The sequence below is a fragment of the Myotis yumanensis genome, unplaced genomic scaffold (genome assembly GCF_028538775.1).
Source record: "Myotis yumanensis isolate MYYU_CA2020_CCGP unplaced genomic scaffold, mMyoYum1.0.hap1 SCAF_1, whole genome shotgun sequence".
In the NCBI taxonomy this organism is placed as follows: Eukaryota; Metazoa; Chordata; class Mammalia; order Chiroptera; family Vespertilionidae; genus Myotis; species Myotis yumanensis.
The window spans coordinates 50,859,702-50,880,029 of NW_027223752.1; the positions used below are offsets into that span (position 1 = coordinate 50,859,702).

The following is a 20,328-nucleotide window of genomic DNA, read 5'->3' on the forward strand; positions in this document are numbered from 1 at the left end:
ATATATATTTATTAATGATAATGCCCAGTGCTAAAAAAAAGTTTAGTGGAATTGGCACACATGCTGAATGTAGGTAAGGGCAAAATGAATTTGTGGAATCGTTTCGGAAAGCAATTTTGCAATACATAGCAAGAAAAATGGAGATGTTTATGCTGATTGACCTAGTTGCCGGAAGCCGGTCCATCCTTGCCGCTTGACACAATCACTGCTTTAAAGAAACATCTGCACAGCATATGTTTCAAGGGACCTGGCATATACAGCATATTGTTCTTAATATGTTTGCTCTCCTTAGCACTATGTGTTTTAACCAAGGTCACCTCTCCGAGAAAGGTTGTTTCCCCAGGTGGGGATTTTCCCCTGAGGTTAGGGAGGGGATACAACCCCTTAACTAAGTGCCAGGCGGGTAGTTAATCACTTTAACTACAAACAATCACGCTTAAGCTACATAATCTTTACTCCCTGGAATGGAGATTAAGAAATGCCCTAACCTTTGCAATAGAAATTGACAGGATTAAAATCAACTGGTATAAATACAGATGTAACAAGACAATAAACATCAGATCCTAACCAGAACTTCGCTGGAGATCCTGACCAGAACTTGGCTGGAGTTTCTGGCTAGCGATCCTGGCTAGGCTGCTGATCAACTGAACGCTGTCTCCGTGTCATTCCTTCTTCGCCGACTCTGTCCACACCTTTGGGGACCCCTGGACCTGCTGGGGTTGGACCGCAGCACCTAGTAACGTCACTTTTGGGGTTTTATTCTAAGAAAATAATTTCCAGGAAGGAAGATGTATATATGAAGATATTCATGGTATTATATGGTGAAACAATGGAAATTACATGAGAATGACCAATTGAATTATAGTATAATTCTCAATGGAAAAACTACATAGCTATGAAACATGGTGAATTAGAAACTAGCAATATTAAAAATGTTTCGATAAAAATATTTTAATTCTGATTACAATGTGTATTTTTGTTTTCCTCATTCATAACCTTTGATCCTTCCCAATTTAGGGAGCTAGCATGGGGCAACCATGGTCCTCTAGGAGTTGTAATGATAGGACCAGAGAACAGAGAACCAAATTTGTCTCTTTTAAGCCCAGCTGCACATGCAAGATAGAAAATATCTGGAATAACGTATTGACTAAATAAAAGTTTTTCAAGTAGAGGAGGGAGGGCAAAATCAAAAGGGAAGTAAAGGAGTACCCTTAAGAAGGAACCTGAGTCTTGCCCTCACCTTCCCTGTTGGAGTCGGCAAAGAAGGAATGACACGGAGACAGCCTTCAGTTGATCAGCAGCCCAGCCAGGACCTCTAGCCAGGATCTCTAGCCAAAGTTCTGGTCGGGATCTGATGTTTATTCTCTTGTTACATCTGTATTTATACCAGTCGATTTTATTTTATTTTAATTTTTTAAAAATATATTTTATTGAATTTTTACAGAGAGGAAGGGAGAGAGAGAGTTAGAAACATCAATGAGAGAGAAACATCGATCAGCTGCCTCATGCACATCTCCTACCGGAGATATGCCCACAACTAAGGTACATGCCCTTGACCGGAATCGAACCTGGACCTTTCAGTCCGCAGGCTGAAGCTCTATCCACTGAGCCAAACCGGGGAAACAACCTTTCTCGGAGAGGTGACCTTGGTTAAAACACATGGTGCTAAGGAGAGCAAACTGCACAAAGACAGGGGTTTTGCCTACTTTGGTCACTATTGTAGTCCCAGTGCCTGTAACACTGACAGGCACATAGCAGGGATTCCATAAACACTTGTTGGATGAAGGAAATGAAGTGTATGATATTTCATTGAATTTTGTTATTGGTATGGGTTGGCTCAACGAGATAGACCACAGACTCAGAATTTAAATTTGAAAGCCTTTTATTAAGCTGGCCAGCTGACCACAGCCCGTACCTTCCCCCTCTGGGAAGCCTCACGGTATGTGGCAAAGAGCAAGTGTGCATTATGATTTTTATAGCAAAACAGTGTTACCTTAGAAGCTCACAGAAAGTTCATAAGCACAAAGGGGGGGTAAACAGAGTCACACCTGACTGGTCTAAGACAATCTAGCAATTTTTCTTCCATGGTTCTTAACCCTGCAACCCCCCTCCATACGTCAGTCCCTCCTCCCAGCACATACACAATCCTCATATCCTGGCAACACAATTCTTCCTCATATATCCCCCTCCCTCCGAGCACATTCAATTTCTCATGTCTTATTTCCTCCCCTTAGCACATTCTGTAACATTCTGTAACCCTTCCATGCCACAGTCCCTCACCCTAGCACATTATGTGTATGTGCATTCAGAGCCTTAAAATCGACTTTTGGATCATGTGCAGAAAATTCATAGAGGAGTTCCAGTGAAAATGTCTGTACCTTTCTGCCGGAGTCCATTCATTGTCTTCACTAGCTGAGTTTAGACAGAGACCCCCAAAAGCTAGTAACCTTTGAAGTCCTAGCAAAGGTCAGAACTGCACCACCCAGTTAATCTAGGAACCACCCAGTTAATCTACACTAATGAAAGAGAAACATGGTAATTAGCGTATGACCTCGACACTTCCCATTGGCTAATCAGCATATCCTTATGCAAATTAACTGTCAGCCAAGATGGCGGCCAGCAGCCATGCACTGAAGCGAACAGGGAGACTTGCTTGCTCCAGTGACTGCGGACTCCAACGTTCCCCGCCTCACTTGCCTGCTTCTCAGCTGCAACTCTAAGCAACTATGTTGCAAATATAGAAGCTAAACAAAACCCCAGAAACCTGCGTTAGTCAGCCAGGCTTCAGCCAGCCGGACCGCAACATTGTATCAAATACAGAAGGAAAAACAAAAGCCAGAAACCGGCTTTCAGCAACGAGGCCTCAGAGCTAAAGCTGGCCCAGAATTAAAAAAGAAGAAGAAAAAAAGGAGCGGTTGGGAGCTTTAGTCATCCACCAGCCTGAAAACAGCCCTCAGCCCCTCAGCCAGACTGGCCAGGCACCCCAGTGGGGACCCCCACCCTGATCCAGGACACCCTTCAGGGCAAACCAACTGGCCCCCACCCATGCACCAGGCCTCTATCCTATATAGTAAAAGGGTAATATGCCTCCCAGCACCAGTATCAGCGGAGCAGCAAGGCCTCCCGGCACCGGGATCAGCGTGACAGGGGGCAGCACCCAAACCCCCTGACCGCCCTGCGGCTCTGTGTGTGACGGGCGGCAGTGCCCCAACTCCCCTATCGGCCCTACTCTGTGAGTGACAGGGGGGAGCTCCTCAACCCCCTGATGGGCCCTGCTCTGTGTGTGACAGGATACGGAGCCCCAACCCCCCTGATGGGCCCTGCTCTGTGTGTGACAGGGTATGGAGCCCCAACCCCCCGATGGGCCCTGCTCTGTGAGTGACAGGGGGCAGCGCCCCAACCCCCTGATGGGCCCTGCTCTGTGTGTGACAGGGGGTGGCGCTGCAACCTCCCCATCAACCCTGCCTTGAGTGTGACAGGGGCGGTGCCCCAACCCTCCAATCGGCCCTACCCTGAGCGTGACTGAGGGTGGCATCGCAACCTCCTGATCCGCCCTGCTTTGTGCATGACAGGGGGCGGTGGCCCAACTCCCCAGTTGGCCCTGCTCTGAGCCTGACCAGGGGCTGCACCTAGGGATTGGGCGTGCCCTCTGCCACCCAGGAGCAGGCCTAAGCTAGCAGGTCGTTATCTCCCGAGGGGTCCCAGACTTCGAGAGGACACAGGCCGGGCTGGGGGACCCCCCTGCCCCCCCCAAGTGCACAAATTTTTGTGCACTGGGCCTCTAGTTTAGGTAATAATAGCTGAAGCATCCTCACCTTAGTTCCCTTAATTCCTTAGATACTTGTGTAGATCCTTGTTCATTATTGTTGATCAGATATTCTGCCTATTTCTGGAAATTGTCTACCAATGAGCTAATCCATGTGTCATTCAAACCACCTTACCCTAGGGCTACCCCAGACAAACCTCCTTACCCTAGGGCTACCCCAGATCAAATAAAAGCTTAGAGCGGCCTGAGATCAGTGGAAGTCCTTTGGGACTTGCCTGCCTGGTCCCCCAATATTGCAAAATTATCTCGTGTCTTTTTCTCTCATTTGTTGTGTGGCTCCTCTTTCAGATACCAAACCCTACTCCACGCAGAATGTGGAGGGAGTGTTACTCGACACCTTTCTTTTAGGGGAGCTCAAGTAAAAAGAAAAACCTGGAAGGAAGATGTATATATGACCAATTGAATTATAGTATATATGAAGACTCATTTAACCTCAGAGTGAATAATTACATATGGAGGAATGGAAACACACCCAAATGGATCTTTTATTAGTGCTATTATAATAAACTAGAGGCCCAGTGCACAAAAATTTGTGCACTAGGCGGGGTGGGGAGGGGGGGTCTCCCAGCCCGGTCTGTGCCCTCTCCCAGTCTGGGACCCCTCGGGAGATAACGACCTGCTGGCTTAGGCCTGCTCCCGGTGGCAGAGGGCAGGCCCAATCCCTAAGTGTAGCCCCTGGTCAGGCTCAGAGCAGGGCCGATTGGGGAGTTGGGGCGCCGCCCCGCCATGCACAGAGCAGGGCGGATTGGGAGGTTGCGATGCCACCCTCAGTCACGCTCAGGGTAGGGCCAATTGGGGGGTTGGGGCACCGCCCCCTGTCACATTCAAGGCAGGGTCGATGGGGAAGTTGCGGCGCCACCCCCTGTCATGCACAGAGCAGGGCCGATCAGGGGGTTGGGGCGCTGCCCCCTGTCACTCACAGAGTAGGGCTGATAGGGGAGTTGGGGCACCTCCCCCTGTCACACACAGAGCAGGACGGATCAGGGGGTTGGGGCACTGCACCCTGTCACACTCAGGGCAGGGCCAATGGGGAGGTTATGGCTCTACCCTGTCACACAGAGCAGGGCCGATCAGGGGGTTGGTGCGCTGCACCCTGTCAAACACAGAGCCGCAGGGCAATCAGGGGATTGGAGAGCTCCCCCCTATCAGGCACAGAGCAGGGCTGATCAGGGGGTTGGGGCACCTTCCCCTGTCACGAACAGAGCAGGGTGGATAGGGAGGTTGTGGCCCAGCCCCCTGTCACACACAGAGCCACTGGGCGATCAGGGGGTTTGGGCGCTGCCCCCTGTCATGCTGATCCTGGTGCCGGGAGCCTCGCTGGTCCGCTGATCCTGGTGCCGGGAGGCATATTACCCTTTTACTATATAGGATAGAGGCCTGGTGCATGGGTAGGGGCCGGCTGGTTTGCCTTGAAGGGTGTCCTGGATCAGGGTGGGGGTCCCTACTGGGGTGCCTGGGCAGTCTGGGTGAGGGGCTGAGGGCTGTTTTCTGGAAGCGGGTGACTGAAGCTCCCAACCGCTCCTTGTTTTCTTTTTTTTTTTTTTTTATTCTGGGCCAGCTTTAGCTCTGAGGCCTCGCTGCTGAAAACATTGATACAATGTTGCGGCCTGGCTGGCTAAAGCCCGGCTGAATGAAAGCTGGTTTCTGGTGTTTTGTTTAGCTTCTTATTTGCAACATAGTACATAGTTGCTTAGAGTTGCAGCTGAGAGGCCGGCAAGTTAGGCGGGGAACGTTGGAGTCCGCAGTCACTGGAGCAGCAAGCCTCCCTGCTCGCTTCAGTGCATGGCTGCTGGCCGCCATCTTGGCTGACAGTTAATTTGCATAAGGATATGCTGATTAGTCAATGGGAAGGGTAGCGGTCGTACACTAATTACCATGTTTCTCTTTTATTAGTGTAGACTAGAGGCCCAGTGCACAGATTCATGCACTGGTGGGGTCCCTCAGCCTGGCCTGCGGGATCAGGCCAAAACCGGCTCTTCAACATCCCCCGAGGAGTCCCAGATTGCAAGAGGGTGCAGGCCAGGCTCAGGGACCCCAGGGGTGGTTGATGGGGCTGGTGGGGGCGGGGGACAACGGGAGGGCTCCAGGGCATGTCCGGCCTGTCTTGCTCAGACCCCAGCAGCAAGCTAACCTACCAGTCAAAGTGTCTGCCCCCTAGTGGTGGTGGTGGTGGTGGGAGGAGGAGGAAGGGCAGATGAATGGTCAGACACTTAACACATTAGGCTTTTATTATGTAGGATTCTAGTGACACACACTTCTGACATATGGTTCTTGCAATAACAGCAATAGCGGAGGGCCAGCTTTCCCACAGCTTTGTTCTATGCTTAGGACTTAGTTATCTGCCAGGCTTCCTTTTTCTCTATCAGCCAATGAATGATAAGGACTAGGAAAGAAATTGTGGGTCAAAGGACCTTACTCTGGTTCTGATTATAGCAAGTGTCACTCACTTCTCTGCCCTGGGCCCCAGTTTCTCCAAATTTATGTGTTAACGTGACACACATGGTTTTCCTTAATTGCAACTAAGTGACATGTTGTTATATCTCTTTTACATATTAAGAAATCGGTGTGGATCCACCATGCACCAAAGGTTCCCAGGTGATTCCCGGTCAGGGCAGGTATCTAGATTTTGAATTCCAGCCCTAGCCCTGGCCCTGGCCCTGGCCCTGGCCCTAGCCGGGTGCGTGGGGGAGGCAACCAATTGAGGTCTCTCTTTCACACGGATGTTTCTCTCTCCTCCCTCCCATTCTCTCTAAACATCAATGGAAAAAAATATCCTCAGGTGAGGATTAACCAAATTAACCAATCAATCAATCATGGCTCAGAGATTTTGAGATCTGCCAAAGACCACTAATTAGTAGTAGAACCAAGCTTTCTGACTCCAAGTTCAAGTTTCTTTCCACCCTAACAATGAGACACTTAGAGGATCCCTGAAGCCCTGGTCCTTTCCCTTTCTATCTAATCTCCATGAAGGGGCAGAGGTCTTTACTTAGCTTGCTCCTTACTGTAATCTCAGCGCCTACAACTCGGCCTGCTCTGTGCCATTTGAATGAACAAATTGGATGAGTAGAGACACGCCGCTGTTCGCTGTTCGTCCTTTGACTTCCTGCACATCGCTCGTCCGTTCCTAGATGTCACCTCTGTCCCCCACCGCACCCGTCTCCCTCCCATGCCCGGTTCGCTCCTCCCGCCACGAGATGGCACTGTGACAACGAACTCCACCCAGCAGGGAGCGGCGCCCTTCTCCGCCCCGCGCCGCCTCCGCTGGTCGCGGGGCGGGGCCGAGGAACCGGAAGTGCCGGAGCCGCGGGAGCCCCCGGAGTGGTCCCCCCGCCGCCTCTAAGTGCCGCCTTCCGCCTGGGCTACCGCCGGCGCCGCCGCCGAGGGAGCTGCCGCAGCCGAGTCGGGGACGAGGCGGCGCGGCATGAAGCGGCGCAGGCCCGCACCCTGACGCGCGTCGGGACGGTCCGGGCGGGGCCGGGGGAAGGTGCAGTATCCGCCCCTCCTTCCTCTGCGCCTGCCAGGCCTGGGCCGCAGCCCACCCGGGCCTCGGCCTCACGGAGCCGCCCGCGCGCCCCCGGTCAGCCCGCCCCGCGGTGCACCGACGCCGGGCCTGCGCGGGCCGGCCTGCGGGGCCCCGGTTGCCGGAAGAGGAAGCGGAGGCTCTGAAATTCCGTCCACCAACGTCCACTGGGCCCCCTGAGCTGGGTGCTGGCCTCCGCACGTCCACGTCCGTTATCGTCCTGAGCCTCGCCGGGTGGGGAGCGGGGATGGCCCCGGCTTACGGACGGGGACACGGAAGCCCAGAGGGCGGAGGGATTTGCCCAAAGCCCGACCCGGCAGGTCGCATGTGGACCGAGATTTTTCTGGTTTCCCAGCTCGTGTTCTTTTCTCTCTACTGCCTCCCTCGAGGTCGATTCCCCTCCCTTCCCTGCTCACTAGCACCTCTCATTCTGCTTCACCCATCTGGGGCAGGATAAATACTTCCCTTTTTAAAATTTTCCTGATCACACATTTTTCTCCTAAGACTTGGCCTCTCCCTAGCCCCCCTTCTCGGCGTTCCTCATTCACAGGTTTCAAAATCTGGGTCCACCCTCCCTCTCAACTAGCGGGGGACCCTGAAGAGAGAGGGCTAGGCTGGTTCAGTGAGGCTTGGGGTGTGTAAGCGGGCAACGATCGGGCCCATGGATTAAAAATTGAGATGGTGTCTTAGTGGGTCCACATTCAAGAGTCCTGTCGGAAGCTATTTTCTAATCCAACATGCTCTTCCCTGCGGGGCTCGTAGTGCACTGGGAAGGTGTCTTGACACCTTCCTGCATGGTTGCCGTGCTGTCATACCTTCACCGTTTTCCCCCCATTTGCCATTGAGCTTTTCTCGTTACCTCTCTCTCCAGAATTAAAACTGATAAAATAACAAGTGTAATCACAGATCCTCCTTTATTTTTCTTTTACTAAGCTATTTCAACAACCTTAATGCTTCCTTTTCCAGAAAGGTTACCTAACTTAGTTATTTTAAGAGTGTACATGGAAAAAAAAAAAGCATCAGTGGAATGCACTTAAAATGGGTAGTACTTTCTTTATCTTGTAAAAATCTTAAGGTACTAAATGCAAGTTAGTTCCCTTCCCACAAAAATGGCCTATTCTGTCATTTTTGGTTATTTTACTGAGTCTGTTCTGTCTCCAACCAGCTCAGTATGTATTATGTAAAATAATACAAATGTATTATGTAGAACAGGGACAGAAAAATAGAAATTAACGTCAATCATCTGTCATTTTTGAGGATTTGCAAGTAGTCAAAAATAATGAGTAACCTCATATCTGTATGCCTTTTATATTTTTTGCAGCTTTTCCATAACTTTTAATGTATATCTCGGTGTCAGGATTTATACTATTGTTAGATATTCTTTTGAGTACACTTCTGAAATAATTTTAATCTAAAATATAGATACAAAATAATTCTGTTAAGTTATATTGTAACCAAAAAGAAAATTTCTGTATCAGTTTTAAGTACTATATGAGACTTTTAACATTTAATCTTTTTGGCCACATGATTCATATTGGTAATGATTAGCAGCCTTATATCTTATTTCATTATCTTGGTGAATAGGATTGGATGTGAGAAAAGGCAAGATTCCTGTGAGAAGAGAGCAGAATGAGCAGCGGGATCTATGCTTGAAGTTGAGTCTCTTGGAAAAGATCTCTTTGAATGTGGAAGAGGTCTGAGCAGATGAAAATACAATCGGGTAAGCACCAGGGAAGGGCCTTAAATGAGGAGGTAGGTGGGGGTAGTGAAATATATGCACTGGGCCGAGAATGTATGCTGATCCTGTTTTCTAATTTTTGAAATTAGAAAACTCGGATCATATATTTCGAGAATGTATATGTGTAGTTGTTATGAAAATCTGGAAATTAAATCACTAAGTTACACATTTGTGTAAAGTACTGAAATTAGATACCAGGTCCTAGGAAATGCAGGATACCCATTTATCATAAACATGGAGTAGTAGTGTCATTTGAACTATAAAATTTGTGTGTAGAAAGATAGAGAAATAGTCCAGGGATCTTAAAATTAAGGAATACTAATAATTTTGCTTAAGTACAAGCTAATGCAACTTTTATATAGGAGAAATGTCAATCAAATTAATGATAACTCAAGGAGCTGGGCAGTAAGACTTCAAAAGTCTGTCTGCTTAGCTCCCTGTTCTATTCCCTAGCCCAGTTCTTGGAGATGAAGTTCCAAATTTAATACAAGGGGAATTAAGAAAAATGAGCCCAATTTGTGTAGCTGCTTCTTTCACTGCATTAAAAATAAAGCTAGATCCATTGACATAGTTGATTGAAAGTAGGCCTACACTAGCTTTTAGGCAGATAAACAACCACCTTTGTCAAGTACTGCCATTTAATCTCAGCGTGCTGAATACCAGTTGAGCTAAATGACTTTTTCTCTGCTGAGCTATTTGGATGTTAATCATTGGTGGTAAATGCCCCGTTGTAATAATATTACAAGTTGTATACTAATATAAAGTTGCATTAATGTTACATGTTGTATACCTGATATAATTCTCAAATGGCTTTTCTGGCCATTTTTGCTACTATTACATTGAAAATGGTAGTACAATTCACTGTAGCATGAAAGGAAGATACAATATCCTGGCCACACAGTTTAGTTTATTTTGCATGTCATACTGCATGCCTGATGAGCTAATTCACAACCCATCCCTGCTAATTACTTTTTCTATGTAGTTAACTCCTGTTAACCTGTGACATTAAGCTTTAAAAAAAGCATATTAAATATATACCATGTATTGATTGTTGTTCATTTGCTTACATAAAATACAATGTGAAATTGCTTACATAAATGCAGTCTCCCAAGTCCACAAGTTTTTGACATTTAATAGTTCAAAAAGAACTGGTTGCCACAGAATTTCTGTTTATTTTGCTTCTTTTTAGTAATGTCATGAATAATACATATCAGAATATCACACAATGGCTTATAATAACACTGCTTATTATTTTTCTTTGATACTTAGCTCCTGTTACATTTTTTTTTTTTAAATATATTTTATTGATTTTTACAGAGAGGAAGGGAGAGAGATAGTTAGAAACATCGATGAGAGAGAAACATCGACCAGCTGCCTCCTGCACATCTCCCACTGGGGATGTGCCCGCAACCCAGGTACATGCCCTTGACCGGAATCGAACCTGGGACCTTTCAGTCCGCAGGCCGACGCTCTATCCACTGAGCCAAACCGGTTTCGGCTCCTGTTACATTTTAATATTAAAATTGATAAAGCAAAAATACATCATCTTCTGGATTTATATCATGAAAAGAAACATCATTAATAGATGAAATATTAACACTGTTTGGAGGTTGAACTGGTAAATTGGGCTCAGACTTTTATCAAAATATTGGTAACAAACATCAGTTGCTTTCTTTAAATAAATTTTTTTTAAAATATATTTTTATTGATTTCAGAGAGGAAGAGAGGGAGAGATAGAAACATCAATGATAAGAGAGAATTTCTGATCAGCTGCCTCCTGCACATCCCCTACTGGGAGTCAAGCCTGCAACCCAGGCATGTACCCTTACTGGGAATTGAACCCTGATCTCCTGGTTCATAGGTTTATGCTCAACCAGTGAGCCACACTGGTCAGGCCATCAATTGCTTTCTGTATCAATTATTTCAACTATTAAAGCCACTTGAAGTAGTAACTTTTTTTCCCCTCTTATTTAATCAGGAGAGTAAAACTTGTATGATCTGTAATAATAGGCACATAGATTCCTTATAGTATAAAGCAGTGATGGCGAACCTATGACACGCCTGTCAGAGGTGACACGCAAACTCATTTTTTTGGTTGATTTTTCTTTGTTAAATGGCATTTAAATATATAAAATAAATATCAAAAATATAAATCTTTGTTTTACTATGGTTGCAAAGATCAAAAAATTTCTATATGTGACACGGCACCAGAGTTCAGTTAGGGTTTTTCAAAATGCTGACACGCCGAGCTCAAAAGGTTCACCATCACTGGTATAAAGTCACCACAGTAATCATAAGTTAGTGATGTCTAAGCAAGAGCAGAAGACAAAGAAAAACGTACCAGCCAGTTAAGTCTTTTGTTGCTTAAAGTTTCAGATAAAAGGAAACAGTATTTATATTATCTTGGGTAAGTGCCCTCAGAAGATTATTAAAAGTACGTTGTTTGGACAGTTTTATCCTGTTCTAATTGGTCATGATTATTTCTGTTAGCTGAAGAAGTCCACATTTATTAAATGTGTCACTTTTTAGAGTACAGAAGCACTTAACTCCCTTGGCACATTCAGCTTCACTGTTGACATCTCTTGGATGGAGCACAACAGCCAACTGGCATATGGCCTGTTTCCTTCCAGTGTGGGAAAGAAAAAAGGAATTTTGGCAAGAGATACCTAAGGAGAGCCTTTTATAAAGGTTCCCAAAGGGATTTAGAGTCACTGTGAAATAGACATGACCTCAATTTTTTTTTTAAATCTTATTTTTAAACTGAACACAGAGAAGGGGGAGCTTTTCTTACTGGGTTTCATTGCAACTGTGCTGAAAAGCATTTTTTTTTCTTGCATTCGGGGGAGGGTGCGGGCTCCCTATCAAACTGTCGTTCTGATTAATATAAGAGAAGGTAGGCGTGAGAACAACTTCATGTGCTTTGTTTTTCTAGGAAAATGCAACATGGCAGCAGCAATGGAAACAGAACAGCTGGGTGTTGAGATCTTTGAAACTGCAGAGTGTGAGGAGAATATTGAATCAGGAGATCAGCCTAAATTGGAGCCGTTTTATGTGGAGCGGTATTCCTGGAGTCAGCTTAAAAAGCTGCTTGCTGATACCAGAAAATATCATGGCTACATGATGGCTAAGGCACCACATGATTTTATGTTTGTAAAGAGGAATGATCCAGATGGGCCTCATTCAGACAGGATCTATTACCTTGGTGAGTATGAAGTCAGTCTCTGAGAGGAAATGCTTTCTTAATTCAAACTTAGAGTCTAGATGCAATTGGTAAATAAATAAATGCATCAGTGATGGTTCCATTTAAGGGCAGGATGGGGGTGGAGTGGGGGGAGCTTCTTTGGCTCTAGCAGGTTTGGCTCAGTGGTTGGAATGTTGGCCCACAGAGTGAAGGGTCCCAGGTTGGATTCAAGTCAAGGGCACATACCTTGGTTGCAGGTTTGATTCCTGGCCCCAGTGGGGCACATGCAGGAGGCAACCAATCAATACCTCTCTCTCACATTGATGTTTCTCCTCCTCCCTTCCACTCTCTAAAAATCAATGGAAAACATATCCTTGCTTGAGGATTAACAACAACAACAAGCTTCTTTGAAGTCTTGGTTTGTCCCATTAACTTTATTTTACCTTCAGGTGACAAATCATGATTGATCATGATCTTATTTTCAAAGTCAAAGTTAAAGATGCCAGAAATTAATTCTTTCTAAAGCTAGATCAAAATGCCTTTCTTTAGTAATGGTCAGATTAGGAATACAAACAGTAAAACCATTTGTTTGTTCCCACTCTTAGTAGCTGCTGCTGTCATTTTTTTTTTTTTAAACCAAGGCTGGTTTTGGTCTCTTCCCTATTCACTCCAGATTTAAGGTTTGTCTAAATTAAGTATATTATACCACTGATTAACTTATTACTAATTAAATATGGATTTATTTATTGTTTAAGCATGTGTACATATGTGCTCTTCTTAAAAATCTTTAAATCTTTATTGTTGAAAGTATTGCATATGTCCCCTTTTTACCCCCATTGACCCCTTCTAGCCCACCTCCCCGCCCCAGGCCTTCTTCACGCTATTGTCTGTGTCCATGGGTTATGTGTCCATGGGTTATATATATACACACACACACAAAAGCACACAAGTTCTTTGGTGGATCACTTCTCACCCACCCACCCTCCCCTGCCTGCCTTCTGGGGTTCTGCAGTCTGTTCTGTGATTCTATATCTCTAGATCTATTTTGTTCATCAGTTTATTTTGTTCATTAGACTTCCTCCCCATTTGTGTGTGTGTGTTTTTTTGTTGTTGTTGTTGTTGTTAATCCTCATCTGAGGATATTTTTTATTGATTTTAGAGAGAGAGAAAAAGGAAGGAGCGAGGAGGAGAGAGAGTGATAGAGACATCGATGTGAGAGAGACACATCAATTGGTTGCCTTCCGTACACACCCTGACTGGGCTGGGGATGGAATCTGCAAACCAGGTACATACCCTTGACAGGGAATCAAACCCGAGACCCTTTGGTCTATGTGCTGTTGCTCTAACCACTCAGCTACATTGGCCTGTGTGTATGTGTGTGTGTGTTTGTGTGTATTTTAAGAGATATTTTCTGCAGGAGTCCATATCGATAATTATAGATTGGTTCTTTATTTCTTTAACAATTCCAGAGTTTCATTTTATAGGATGTCCCCAAAATTTTTTTCTAAATAAAAATCCATTGTTTAAAAATGTTTAATATACTTCAAACACCAATTACTACCAGTGTGTCATCAGGAAAGAAACAATGGGGAAGCTCATTTTGTGCTTACACAGAACTGGTATATGTGTACATAGAATGCCTTGGGAATTTAAAAAATAAATTTCAATAACAGTTGCCATTCAATAACATATTAGTTTCAGGTATTACAGCATAGCGGTCAGACATTTACATAACTTACGAAGTGATTCCCCCACACAAGTTTATTTTTTTATTTTTTTATTTTATTTTTTGCTGATTCATGCTCACTTTATTTTATTTTTATTTTTTTAAAAATCTTTATTGTTCAGATTACATTTGTTCCTCTTTTTTTCCCCCCCATAACTCCCCTCTTCCCAGTTCCCGCCCCACCCTCCGCCCTCACTCCCCACCCACTGTCCTCATCCATAGGTGCACAATTTTTGTCCAGTCTCTTCCCGCATCTCCCATTCCCCTTTTCCCCCCAAGAATAGTCTGTCCATTCCCTTTCTATGTCCCTGATTCATTATAATCACCAGCTCATTCTGTACATCAGATTATTTATTCACTTGATTCTTAGATTCATTTGTTGATAGATGCATGTTTGTTGTTCACTATTTGTATCTTTACCTTTTTCTTCTTCCTCTTCTTAAAGGATACCTTTCAGCATTTCATATAATACTGGTTTAGTGGTGATGAACTCCTTTAGCTTTTCCTTATCTGTGAAGCTCTTTATCTGACCTTCAATTCTGAATGATAGCTTTGCTGGATAAAGTAATCTTGGTTGTAGGTTCTTGGCATTCATCACTTTGAATATTTCTTGCCACTCTCTTCTGGCCTGCAAAGTTTCTGTTGAGAAATCAGCTGACAGTCATATGGGTATTCCCTTGTAGGTAACTGAGATTCTTTCTCTTGCTGCTTTTAAGATTCTCTCTTTGTCTTTTGCTCTTGGCATTTTAATGATGATGTGTCTTGGTGTGGTCCTCTTTGGATTCCTTTTGTTTGGGGTTCTCTGCGCTTCCTGGACCTGTAAGTCTATTTCTTTCACCAGGTGGGGGAAGTTTTCTGCCATTATTTCTTCAAATAGGTTTTCAATATCTTGCTCTCTCTCATCTTCTGGTACCCCTATAATTCTGATGTTGGTATGTTTGAAGCTGTTCCAGAGGCTCCTTACACTATCTTCGTATTTTTGGGTTCTTTTTTCATTTTGCTTTTCTGGTTTGGTGTTTCTTGCTTCTTCGCATTTCAAATCTTTGACTTGATTCTTGCCCTCCTCTGGTCTGCTGTTGGGAGTCTGTATAATATTCTTTATTTCAGTCAGTGTATGCTTACTTTCTAGATGGTCCTTTATCACACCATCGAGGGTCTCATTAGATTTCCTGTACATCTCATCAAGTTTATCGAGAGACTCTAGAAGCCTCTTGAGAGACCTCAAAAGTGTGGTTCTGAACTCAATATCCTCCCTTGATAGTTTTGTCCTGTTTCTTTGTCTCCGCATTTTTTACGCTTTCTTGGTACACCCCCTAGTAGTCTTTGTGCGCAGTCTTGTTGTAGTTAAGTCCTGATTGTTGTAGTTAATACTAGAGGGATTTGACCACCAGGCTGACCGGCTGTGAGAATCAGCTGTGTGGAAAACTTCTGTCCTCTGGGGAGGTGCTAATCTAGCCTTTGCCTGAGGCGATCCAGCAAATGGCTCTGTGCAGGGCTTGGGCAGGGCGGGATCAACAGGGCGGGTGGGTGGAGGGAGCAGTTTTATGGCTGCTCTCAGTCCTGGTCCTAGAGGTTCTGCTTCTCAGAACCCCAGCCGCCACTGCAAACCTCGGAGAGAAGGCTGCCCTCAGATTCCAACTGATGCCGGACAATCCCGCTTCTCCCAATCCCGCTTCTCCCGTCTGAGTCTGAGTCCCTAGAGACTCGCCCGGATCTGGAGCCCAGAGTCTGAGACTCCCTCCTGATTGAAAACGACAACCGCGCCCTCAGCCACCAGCCCGCTTTGCGCGCGCACCTCGGTACTTTTATATTTTCCACACTGCGCCTCCTCTGAGCCTCGTAATGCTGTTCTCTTTCCTTCTAGTTGAAGAGTCTCTCCTCAGCCAGCTTTCCTGTGGTTCTGGGTGATGTCTGTTCCGTCTTTTAGTTGTATTTTTGAAGTGGTTGTTTGCGGAAGCAGTCTCCGGTGTTTACCTATGCCGCCATCTTGGTTATTCTCCCCCCACACAAGTTTAGTGCTCCCCTGGCACCATGCTTTGAAGATTTGTACTGGTCATGGATGAAGCCAAGGAAAACAGTTTCCAGAGGGACAGCTGAAACGATTATGGGGAATGGCCCTCATTTGAGGATAGCTGAGAGCCAATTTTTTCATATTTGAGGGCTGAAGGCTCTTGGAAGGAGAGGGCGTAAGAGGAAATGATCACGTTTAGTGAAATTATGAATGGTGTGGATAGGTGACTGCAGTCTTAAGAATTCTATAACAGTAACTCAAATATACAAAATAGATTTAAGATAAAAGTAAGTGCTGAAGTAAATGTCACCTAATATTTAACTTTCTACTCCAAAAGACAACACAAATGAAGAAGGGTTTAGGAAAATAAGGGATAAAGGATGATGTGGATATTTCAGGGCTCATCTCCAACCTTTGCGAGGGTTGGTGCGGAAGTTACCATGGCCTTCCACAGGCTATCTTCGCTGCCATTATCAGAAACACTAGGCTGAGACTCTGTTCCACTTAAGAGCAAGTTTCTTGTTCTAACTATAAGATTTATTTTCAACTTCCTTCACTCCTACCCTTTTTGGAAATGATACCTTACTAATAATAAGGGTAGAAGGGCTTTGTTTTTCTTTGAGTTTTCTTTGGTTCATATCTTCAAAATCAAAGTGTATTTCCATTCTCTTTTGTATGTAGCTCATTCTATACTACTGTGGTCTTTCCATTCAATTATTGCATGATTTCCCCGAATAGATGTGGCTTTTACTTAATATAGACCTCTTTCCTATACCTTTACCCAATAAAGGAAAAAGATTTTTAGCAAATCAGATATCAGATTCTGTGTTGTTTTAATATAAGTATATTTTCATTGAAACTTAGTGATTACAGTTATAGAACATTTATAATGAAGAAAAACTAGAATTCAGTTAGACCTATATATATTTCTAAATAAGCACTTTAGTGGTTCAGAAAAATAAGACATTTTAGTAATCTGAAGTTGTCACAAAGCACGCTCATTTGGAATCTCATGAGTCTGTTGCCAACTTGTAAGAGGCTAACAATTAAAAAAAAAACAACCTGCCTGGTTCAGTGGTTGAGCATCGTCAACCCATGAACCAGGAAGTGTCCCGGTCAGGGCACACGCCTTGGCTGCTGGGCTCGATTCCCAGTAGGGAGCATGCAGGAGGCTGCCGATCAGTGAGTCTCTCTCATCATTGATGTTTCTATCTCTCCCTCTTCCTTCCACTCTTTGAAATCAATTAAAACACACACACGCACACTAAAAAAAAACACCTAAAAATGAAACAAAAACTAAAAATGACACTTGTCCCTATATCATCTTACACTTTTGTTTGTTTTGAGAGAGAATAAGATCTGATATCAGAATGAAACTTGAGAATTTTTCTGTGAAGCCCAAGTTTTATTGAAACGAATTTCCATGGCATATGGCATATGTATCTCCTACTTGTTAACATTTATTATAGATCCACAGAGTATAAAAATTTGCAGATATAGAAGGCATTATGTACTTATTACTGTGATTGCGGTTGATGGCTATTTTTAAAAGTGATTTTTAAAAAGATTGTTTTCTCTTATAGCTATGTCTGGTGAGAACAGAGAAAATACACTGTTTTATTCTGAAATTCCCAAAAACATCAACAAAGCTGCAATCTTAATGCTGTCTTGGAAGCCTCTTTTGGATCTTTTTCAGGTAGGATTAGACATTGTTATTCCTGTGATTTGGAGTATGTTGTCAGCATTTATTTAGAGACAGAAATTCAGTTGGGGTTTTGTATTTGAAGCAGATGTGAATCAGAGACATACTTTGATTACGTGAATCTTTTCCAATTTATTGAGTCTTATTTTATGGCCCAGAATATGGTTCATCCTGGTAAATGTTCTGTGTTCACTTGAAAAGAATGTGTTCTGCTATTGTTGGGTCTATAAATGATTATTAGATCAAATTGGTTTATTGTATTGTTTAAGTCTTCTATTTTCTTACTGATTTTTTTATTTGTTCTATCAATTATTGAAAGAGGGTGTAGAAACCTCCAACCATAATTGTAGATTTGGCAATTTCTCCTTGTAGTTCTGTTTGTTTTTGCTTTATTTTTTTGAAGCTATGTTATTAGGTACATCAGTGGCTAGGATTGTTATGTCCTGATAAATCGACTTCTTTATTGTTATGAAATGACTTTCTTTGTTTCTAGCAATAATCTTTACCGTGAAATTTACTTTGATACAGCCACTCCAGCTTTCCTTTGATTAATGTTAGCATGGAATATGCTTTTCCATTCTTTTCCTTTTTTAACTGGCTTTATTGAGATATAATTCACATACCATCCAGTTCACTCAAAGTATACAGTTCAGTAGTTTTTAGTGTACTCACAGAGTTGTGCAACTATCACCAAAATCTAAATTTAGAACTTTTTGTCATCCCCAAAAGATTTTGTGTAGATTTGTTTTCAATTCCCTTCGTTATATACCTAGGAGTTAAATTGCTGGGTCGTGTGGTAACTCTGTATTAAAAATTTTAAGGAGCTACTAAATTGCTTTCTATAGCAGCTACACCATTTTACATTCCCACCAGTCATATATGAAGGTTCTGATTTCCTAACATTCTCACCGATCCTTGTTATTCATCATTTTTACAATAGCCATCCTAGAAGGTGTGAAGTCTATCTCATTGTTGTTTGCTTTGCCTTTTCCTAATGATCAGTGATGTTGGGCATTTTTTCATGTGTTTATTGGCTATTTGTATATTTTCTTTGAGGAAATGTCTGTGTAAGTCCTTTGCCCATTTTTAATTGGGTCTTTTTAATGTTGAATTGTAAGAGTTTTTTTTTTTTCTTTATTCTGGATACTAGACCCTTACCAGATGTGATTTGCAAATATTTTCTCCCATTCTGTGAGTTTTCTTTTTACTTTTGTCTTTAATTGTAGTAATTATGAGTATAAAATCAGCTACAATTATCTTTGGCAAGTGTTTAGTACTATAATCGTTAATTTGGATCTATACATTTAAATATAGTTACTTTGAACTCTCTTTTATGGAGGATAAAATATTTTTAGACTTCCCTTTATTGAAGGAAGAGGTAAACTGGAGTCCATAGTCCTTCTGTTACCAGTGTGTCAGTAGTCAAGACTTTCTTTCGTCAGGGATCTCAATGTGTGTACCTTTCTTCCTATGTTAGAAGACATACATAGACAAATTATGGATGATGTTGGTCAAGGTCCAGACAACAGGAATACTGAAGAAGAGGATGCTGAGTAGAACCACATGCAGCAGTCCTACCAATATGATGTAGGCCAATCAGATGCCTTGGTTATTCATCACTCGAGGGCTGAGGTTTACTTAGATGTATGCCACCCCCATATTCATCCTTCCAGCTTCAGAAGCCCAGCAGAGTTTTACATTTTGATGAAATTCAGTCAGTTGTGTTTTTTTTTTCTGTGATTGCTTGTGCTTTTGGTGTCATATATAAGAAACTGTTGCTTAATCCAAGGTTATACAGATTTTCATCTGTGTAAATGATGAAACATGAGTTTTATAGTTTTAGCTCTTACATTTTGGTCTTGGATCCATTTTGAGTTAATTTTTGTATATGGTGTGAGTTAGGGATTCAAATTTATTTGTTTAATACCATTTGTTGAAAAGTTATTTTCCCCCCATGGAATACACTTAGCACTCTTGTTGAAAGTCAGTTGACCATAAATGTCTGGATATATTTCTGGACTCTCAATTCCATTCCAGTGACCTATATGCCAGTACCATGCTGTCTTCGTTAATGTAGCTTTGTACTAACTTTTGAAATTGGAAAGTGTGACTAGGGTACATCTTAATTCTTCCTTAAACACTAGGTAGGATTTATCAGTAAAGCCATCTAGTCCTGGATTTTTCTTTGTGGGAAGTTTGTTTTTTTATTATTAACTCAGTATCTTTATTCATTATGTCTATTCAGATTTTCTATTTCTTGAATCAGTTTTGGTGATTTGTTTGTTTCTAGGAATTTAACCATTTTATCTACATTATCTGATTTGTTGTCATACAACTGTTTATACTATTTACTTAAAATCCTTTTTATCCATATTAGATTGTTAATAATGATCCGTTTTCATTCTTGACGTTAGTAAATTGAGTCTTCTCTCTTTTTGTTTTTTTGATTGTTCTAGTAAATTTGTCAAACTTGTTGATCTTTTCAAAGAACCAACTTTTGGTTTTGTTGAGCTTTATTGTTTTTCAGTTTTCCATTTTGTTTTATTTCAAATCTAATTTGTATTATTTCCTTGTTTCTCCTTGCTTTGGATTTAGTTTGCTTTTTTTATAGTCTTAGGTGGAAA

The 20,328-nt window shown here is 43.0% G+C and overlaps 1 protein-coding gene across 3 annotated transcripts in view; it reads left to right on the top strand.

Annotated features, from left to right (window-relative positions):
* The first annotated feature begins 7,131 nt into the window (after positions 1 to 7,131).
* DPP8 (dipeptidyl peptidase 8) overlaps positions 7,132 to 20,328 on the top strand; it is a 69,660-nt gene continuing 56,463 nt past the window's right edge. Inside the window, exons 1-4 of one of the 3 annotated variants that reach the window (XM_070420729.1) lie at positions 7,132 to 7,310; positions 8,931 to 9,066; positions 12,017 to 12,286; positions 17,586 to 17,698. In XM_070420729.1, the coding sequence (XP_070276830.1) occupies positions 9,030 to 9,066; positions 12,017 to 12,286; positions 17,586 to 17,698 (420 nt within the window). In that variant the 5' untranslated portion in view covers positions 7,132 to 7,310; positions 8,931 to 9,029. The remainder of the gene's footprint in view (positions 7,311 to 8,930; positions 9,067 to 12,016; positions 12,287 to 17,585; positions 17,699 to 20,328) is intronic. The other 2 variants (XM_070420719.1, XM_070420710.1) reach the window with 2 other exon arrangements.